Source organism: Carcharhinus amblyrhynchos, chromosome 29 (assembly GCF_965287045.1).
Source record: "Carcharhinus amblyrhynchos chromosome 29, sCarAmb.v2.hapA, whole genome shotgun sequence".
NCBI lineage: Eukaryota > Metazoa > Chordata > Chondrichthyes > Carcharhiniformes > Carcharhinidae > Carcharhinus > Carcharhinus amblyrhynchos.
In genome coordinates this window covers 1,114,398-1,122,856 of record NC_137352.1, presented here as the reverse complement: position 1 = coordinate 1,122,856, position 8,459 = coordinate 1,114,398, and the positions used below count along the sequence as shown (strand labels likewise).

Genomic DNA, 8,459 nt, shown 5'->3' with positions numbered 1-8,459 from the left:
TGAGATAGTGAAGTATCTTTGATATCTTGATTGGGTTATTGGGTGAAATGAGTTGTGGTAAATACACTAAGCTCTCCAATGGGTGTAGTGATGGGTTATCGGCAAGTTCTCATGCTGAATGCTGATGTGTTTACTTCCCCGGTTATATTTGAGTCTGTCTGGGGAACTTGAAGTATCAACTTAAATTCCATGTTTCTTCTCCTGGGTCAATGTTCCCCTGACCAGAAGCTTGTGTGGGGGGAAGGGGGGAGAGAAGAGAGAATCTTGTGAAATGGTGTCTAACATTGCTAACTTTCCAGGAACTAATTAATAGAAGGATGAAGGAGGAAATTGCTGCCACGGTGGTTTTTATTTCTCGGATGGTGAGAAGGAATGAGAAGCTGAGCAGACAGAAGATTGAGAAATTCGGGGACAAGCTAACTGAGATCTTGTTTGACAAATACAAGAGCCACTGGTATCGGGGCGAGCCACTGAAGGGTCAAGGCTACAGGTGTGATTGGAGCTTCTTAAACTCTGGCAGTTTGAGGGTTGTGACCAGAGACCTTTCTGATTTTTTTGATTGGGGGTCAGGTGTTTATACAGAGAATATTAATCCTGATTTTGAAGAAACTGGTTGCTGTCCCTGTGATACGCCCTCAGACGTGGGCTCCTGACTCTGAGGTCAGTGGGATTTTTGGGGTGGGGCAGGGGTCAGTTGATTTTTAGAATCTGATGTTGGATCAGTTTCCCAGTTGATTCCTGTTCTGGGATTTGTACAAAATGAAGAGGATTTGCCCAAACAGCCTGTTTATCTTTCCATTCTGACTTTAAATTGTGCAATGAGTAACTAACCTGGTTTCAAACTGAGATAATTACTGGAAAAGCCCATCAACTTTAGATGGATGAGAATTAGCCAGTGGATTTAATTAGCTTTGATTCAAATTGCTTAATATTCTCCAAAATAGAACTCCTAGTTTGAAATCTCCCAAGTGATGACAATTCACTGAAAGACCTCCCCCTGATATCTTTTCTAGGTGTATCCGAGTTAATAAGAGTCAGCCTCTGGATCCGGTCCTGCTCCAGGCCTGTATTGAGAGTAATATTGATTATTCATCTTTAGAGTTGCCCAAGGAACTCACCATCTGGGTGGATCCATATGAAGTGTGGTGTCGGTAAGGATTCATTTCCTATCAGCTGCTTGGTGTCTTTCCCCCATGTATTGACCTGTGAATTGAGGATGGGATTGGTACAGTGGCCTGTTAGACATACACCTGACCACCTGCTGCCTTTGCCTCCAGCCATGATCTCCAGAAAGGGAAGGAGGATACCCAAAAACCTCCCAATGTCCAGGTTCATTGTTACAAATGATAAATAATCTCAGGTGTTGCATCAGGTTAAACAGCCAGTAACAACAGTGTGTCTTATTGATAGTAAAGAATATTGCTGTTTACTGATAAAGCCCTGGGTGAAGGAAATGGTTGGTAACCAATCATTGAGACACTGCTCAGGAAAGACTCCCTCCATTTTTCCTCAGCTCTATTCCTTCTCCCCCCTCCTTGTCCAGTTTCTCCTTAAATGCACTTACACTCTTCACTCCAACTGCTCCCTGTGGTCATTCACATCATTCTTTGGGTAAATTTCTTCTGAATTCCCTGTTGGATTTATTAGTGACTATCTTGTACTCTCTGTACTCCCTTCTTCTGTAGCTGCTATCAAAGCCTTTTAAAATTTTAAATACCCCCCTCAGTCATTCCATAGCCAGTTTGACAAAACAGACACCAGGCAGAGAGCAGTGGGGAATCTAATGTGCATGCACTAGTTGGAGCCTCAATTCCTTCAGTCTCTAATAACTAACAACTGATACTGTTGCAGTGAGAAGTTCAGGAGGATGTTAAATAGGATCTGCTGGGCTGAGGTTTCTGAGGTAAGAACCAACATTAGAGATGTGCATAAACCTCCCAGATCCCTCTACCCCCTTGACCAACTATCAGTAACTTTCCTCATTCCTATTGGGAGTAGAAAGGATTATTCCACCCAAATAAATTGACTTCTTGACCTGAGCTAAATGGAAACAATAACTTGAAAATTAAAAACCCCATTTTTGGGGGGGGGGGGGGGAGAGAGTCAAGAAACTGAACATTTTCTGGTTATCTTGTTACCAGTCCAAATCCATCTTGTGGTGGCTGGCTGGGTTTTTGGGTTGGCTCAGTGCTAATTGTTAGATCCCCTCTTGTGGTTCCAGTCAGTAACTTGTTTTATGGAGCCCACCAGGATAATTTTTACATATTGAATTTGGCTGGGATATGAGATGTTTCACTTCAGGTATGATTCAAATGATCCACTAGAGAGCTTTTATCAAACAATTTAAGAATATAGTTAACATGCATGGTAAGAAAATTATCAATAACTTGTACAATGTGGTTTTGTTTATAACTGATAACCCTTAAATGTATCTAAAATGTTCCAATCAAACAAAACTTTTTAAATAGGTTCAACAGAGTAACTAAAGCTCTAGTGATACTGGAACTGAGCCCTTTGGTTGGAGAATTAAACTCAAGTTCTAGTAGTCACCTTGATGCACCCAGAACAGCCTCCAAACCCCAGGGAAAGTCAGGTTTACAGCATGGAAACAGGCCCTTTGGCCCAACTTGCTCATGTTGCCCTTTTTAAACCCTAAGCTGTTCCCAATTGCCTGTATTTGGCTGATATCCCTCTACCCATCTTACTCACGTAACCATCTCTAAGATTACATTTGGCAGGTTGTTCTACTCACTCATCACCCTCTGGGCAAAAAATTGCCCCTCTGGACACTTTTGTATCACTCCCTACCATTGGGAAAGATATTAACTAACTAGCTGATCGATGCCACTCATTTTATAGACCTCTAAGATCACTCCTCAACCTCCTACACACCAAGTCCTTGTCTATCCAATCTCTTTATAATTCAAACCACCAAGCCCCAGTAGCATCCTAATAATATTTTCTGCTTTCTAGTTAGTATCCTTTTTATAGTAGGGTGACCAGAACTGCACACAGTATTCCAAGTGTGGCCTTACCAATGTCTTGTACAACTTCAAGACTTTCCAACTCCTGTATTCAATGTTCTGACCAATGAAACCAAGCACACCAAATCTCTAATATGTACACTCCTCAAGACATCACTATTTATTTCCCCAAGTTCCCCAACATCCAGGACATTATTAACAGTAAATACCAAGGGGGGGAAAAATCACTTGGGATTTTGCCCACTGAATTTTGAGATTTTGAGCCACCAATAGCAGATGTTCCTTCAGGAAGGCAAAGTCTTGCTTCCAGCTAACCAACAATTTCCAAAACCAGGGAGAGACACTATTCAGCTTGATGCCCCTTCTAAAATTAAAGCCTGCAACTTGAGCTCCTGTCACCTGACCCACCAATCTCTTAATGCAGACTCATAAAAGATCCAACTTGAAAAGGAACAACCCCATTTAAGCCACTTAGAACAATAAAAGGACACCTTGTTGCTGGAGCAGTTGACAATGACAGTGAAGGCTGAGTTAGGGCATGATTTTATCAAAATACACTAATGTCACATCCATTTTCCTGACTTCATTTTTTGCATTGTTGCTGCAGGTGTGGTGAGAAGAATCAGCCCTTCATTGTGACCAGAATAGAGTCTCACAATACCAACTCCCAAATCTTTAAACACATCAGCAGTGCTGCTGAACGTGCCTCCTCTGATTATTACTCTGGTACTTCCTCTGATGAGGAGATCTACAACAAGGAACCGAAGAGCACCCCCAGCAGTAACACACACTCTGCTTACCAGCCAGAAAGTGGAAATGTCACTGCAACAGGTCACACCAAAACCATTCCAATTGTGAGCAACCCAAACAGCATTTACCAGTTTGAAGAATATCAAGGGAGCCCAGGGAAGCCCCAAACCATCCCAACTGTCATTAATCCAAAGAGTATCTACCAGGTATGTTCTGCCAATCAGTATGGGCTTATCAGAAATCTTTGCCATCCACTTGCCCCAGACTCTGCTCCTTGGTGACAACTTGCAGTTTTCTGATCTGGAATCAGCAGCTCCTTAATTTTGTATATATTTAGGTCCCAGACAACCAGATACAAACCAGTCAACAATCATCACTCAAATGTTCCCCTGACCTCCAGGTCACAATCTGATTTCATCCCTGAAGTTGCTGAAGGTCTTTATTCAGGTCCCTGTTAAGTGAAGAATGTCCACCTGCTAAATGAGGGAAACCTTGGGAAATGACCAAACTTGGATATCCAAGACCAGTGAGGCCATAACGTATCAATGTTCAAGCTGTATCTTTCCCAGAAGGAAAGATGATAAATTGGCTTCTTCATGGCCAGTAGCCATGTGAGATACAGCCCATAATAACCAATAGCCTCACTGATCTGGCTGCTGACTTTAAGTTGAAACATTGGGATCTAATCTCATTCATGAAGGATATGGGGATGAAACAGTGAAGGTTTGAGACTGACTTGGATTCCACTGAGTGGATAGTGGCCAATATATCCATGGCTTGTGTTTTTATTAATGTTACCACTAAAACTAGTGTGAAATCCCCAAGTCACCACACTCTGGCACCTGTTCAAGAACATGGACAGGGGAAATTTTAACGTGGCCAATGCACCTGACCACTGGGTAAGATCGGATTTGTTAAAAATTGGTAAAGTAGAGGGGTGGGGAAATGGGATTAAACTCTATTGGGGTAGGAGATGAGGGCAGTTTGAGTGCTGGTGTGTAGTGATCTAGGATTATACCTGTCCAATGAATAAATATGGGGGCTAGAGACAATGTCTAAACTCACTGAACAGACAGGCTAAATGGTGCTGTTTTTCTAATTGTTCATTTTCAGGGTAATGATTGCTTCACTCACCCAGCTGTGTGGCCCAAGTTTATTCGCAAGAAGATATTTGCAGAGGAATACAGCTGTCACATGCCCCAGAAGAATTACAGATTGTCCAACTTGGTCACATTTCCCAGGTTGGACCGTTACCATTGGGTGAATCCCAAACGATGACCTAAAGTTTCACCTTTCCTGTCTTTCCCTCTGACCTTCCCCCTCTGACTTCTGCTTTTCTCCTGAAACTAATTCCTGTTAGTTGAGCTGTGAGTAGTTTGTGTCCTGACCCCAGTCAGGGAGGTGAACTTGTTCCAGCATTTTAAACTCAAACCCGTTTACACAATTCCTGTTCTTCCCCTTCAGGTGGGAATTGAAATAAAATTTTATAAATGTTACATTATCTTGTAAAGAATTTATTATTGAAGGTGTTTTTGCCATTTAAACAATTTTAAAGGCTGGAAAGGAAATGTTTGAAATGTATATTGAATAAAAAGCCACTTTTTAAACTCAGTGATTTTGCCTCAAACTTTGCTGTGGTTTTCAGAATGTGGATTTTTGAAATACAAAAGACAACTTTGTTTTTTCCTCATGCAGTTTGAGTCCTGTCATTTCTCAAATTACCATAGGAGTGTTGGCATCAAGTTTTAGATATTTGTTTTTTAGTTATTAGATTTGAGTGCTCCAGATTTCTCAACCCTACAGAACAAGATATTGATCTTGTTGGGGACTTTGTACAGATAAGTATCTGCTCAGTGAAATATTTGCTGCTATAATATTCACTCACTCACTCAGCAGTAGCAGTTTGTATCATCAACTCCTGAGCCAGCAATACCACCATCCAGAAGAGCAGCAGAACTTTGGAAACATCACCTGGAGTTTCCACTCCAAGTTGCTGTCCATCCTGACTGGGAATTTCTATCAAACTCCTTTCTGTGCTGAAGCACATCAACTGCAACAGTTCAGAAAATTTAGCAGAATGGCTAGTGTTACTCAACTGGTCAATAAGGTTATAGTCCCTCCATCTACATAATACAACTGCCTCTGCCTTTATGCCAAAATAAACGGTTTGCATTTTTCCCACATTTGCCAAACCTTTGCCCATTCACTTGTCCCTTTGCAGACTTATTGCCTCAACAATAATCCTGCAATTTAATTTAGATTGTAAAGAGTTGAGGTCCTAGTGCTGATCCCTGTGCCACTGACAGTTATAATTTGCCAACCCATAAAAGGCACCCTTCTGCTTCCTGGAAAGCAACTAATTACTCATCCATGTTAATGTCAGCCCAACAATGTAACTGTAACCATGACACCTATCAAAGTACACAACACCTACTGGTTCCCCTTTATTCACCTTAACTCTGCTGGATCAAATGTAATCCCCTTAATGCATTCTAGCAATTTCCCAATGACAGATGTTAGTCTAACAGTCAGTCTGTTTTCCCCCTTGAATAAAGGTGTAACATTTACTATCTTCCAATCCACTAGGACTTCTCTAGAATTAAGGAACGTTGTAAGATTATAAACCAATGTTTCCATTATCAGTGCTGCCATTTCTCTTAAAACTCCACTTGGAATGCAGGCCATCCGCTCCATGGGTTGATTTTCTCAATAGCTGTTTCCTGGTGATTTTAAAGATCTCTTCAATTCTTGATTTTGCATATCTTTCCAGTTCAATTCTGGCCTTGGGTGACTGGAGACTGCGCATTCTCCCTGTCTGTGTGGGTTTCCGCCACAGTTCAAAGGTGTGTAGGTTAGGTAGATTGGTCATCCTGAATTGCCCCCCTGTCAAGGGGATGGCACAGTTGGGGGGAGGTGGGTGCTCCTCAGTGAGGGTTTGATCTGGGTTGGTCTCTACAGAAGACAAACAAAATATTTGTTAATACCTCTGCCCTTTCCCTGTTTATCAATTCCTCAGATTGATTACCTAGAGGACTGACACTACTTAAATACTTCTGTTTCATTCACTTTCTCATTCCTTGGTCAACTTTTGTACAAAGATTATTTGCAAGTCAGTCAGATTGGTAAGTATTTTTCAATCTTAACTAATTATTGCTGTAGATGATGCATTCTTCTCACTGGGACAACTCTTGGCTGAGGATTATTAAATATTTCCAGTCTGCCCTCTCTCTCCTGTCTTGCCTTTTAGCCTAATCTTCTTGCACTAGACTTGCTTTTATACTCTGTTCTATCCTTTATACCTTCATTCAAGTTTAAATCATTTGTCTTAGTCCCACACCTTGACCTTGAAACTGATGATGAATTTTAAGTGTTAGATATGTTCCAGCAGTGTTTCCCTCAAGTTATTGATTAATCTTAACCTCATTATCAGGTTTGGAATAATCTGTATTTTGCAATGAAATAGTCTTGGTTGCATCTGACAGGATTTGTCAAATTTAAATAGATTAAAGTCACACACCCAAGATTACTGTAATTCCTTTTTCATATTCACTATTTGAGTATTCTGTAGAGAGTCTATCAATTACTCCCACAAACCATCTCTTCCTTGCCTTTCCTATTTCATATCTCAACCCAAACTGATCTACATCTTGAGCTAAAGTCAGTGCCCACCAGTGTAAATGACCTTCATTAATGAAGCCACCCTCTACCTGTCTTTTCAAAATATCAACTACAAAAGCTGGCCTGAGTGTCAGTAAGCCAGGACTGAGATCTGGTAAAAGCTATCGAATCAGTTTATGTTCTAGGCTCCACAGCCGCTTCTGGGGTATTGTAGCTGGCTTATTGATCCTGTTATTGGCTCCAGGATAGAGTCTGAGCTTGTTTTGCAGCTTAGACTTTCAGTGAATTCCAGAACTGACCAACTAACAGCAGTCACAGAATGAGGGAGAGGGGGATAACATTTATCAAAATCAGTTGTAGATTTTCATGGCCTGTTGGTAAAGTGTCATCGCAACACTACTGTATTTCAAACCTATTGCAGATGCTAAATTATACAGTGATGGAATGTGTAAATATGACCACTTCAAAAGGGGCGGTAGGAATTTCCGCCAGTTTCACCTATAGCTGCGTAGCAATATACAACATGAGTTGTTGAAAAAGAGACGTCAAAACTTCCAGGACAATTCACAAAAACACCAGTATCAAGACAAATAATTTATACTGAATGGGAAGAAAGTACTGATTGGTTGGTAAGTAGACTTTATAAGAGGTATTGTCATAGAAATTGCAACAGGTGACTGTTAACTGCCAACCACTGTTTGAAATTTAAACCAGGTAGTTTGAGCCTGATTGCCCTGAGGAATAATCAATGTTTTGACCATTCACTTATTTTTGTTTAGCTGAAATGGGTGCAATGTGTGTATGTGTTCTTCCTGTCTACAACGAATAGCCTTGTATTAACATATGTAGCTTCCTGTGCACAAATTCACCTCGGAATCTAACTGACCATCTTGGTTGTTAGTGCAATTTTTATCACACTCGGGATTGTTTAGCAGATGCTGTCCGATCGTAGAATCACATCCAATGTTGGATATTGTATTTTGAGTTTTGCCAGCACGGGCTGGTTGGATACAGTCTGTACCTTGCCCGTTGTGAACAGTGGAAGGGACATGGTGTTTGTTACAATCCACCAGTCTTTGGGATGTATGGCCTACATACCTAGCATCA

General features: G+C 41.1%; 1 protein-coding gene across 1 annotated transcript; it reads left to right on the top strand.

Annotated features, from left to right (window-relative positions):
* The first annotated feature begins 317 nt into the window (after positions 1-317).
* Positions 318-5,012, top strand: btg4 (B-cell translocation gene 4). Its single transcript, XM_080214701.1, has 4 exons — positions 318-490; positions 1,014-1,151; positions 3,592-3,940; positions 4,848-5,012. The coding sequence occupies exons 1-4, from the start codon at positions 318-320 to the stop codon at positions 5,010-5,012; spliced, it is 825 nt and encodes a 274-aa protein (XP_080070827.1).
* The last annotated feature ends 3,447 nt before the right edge of the window (positions 5,013-8,459 follow it).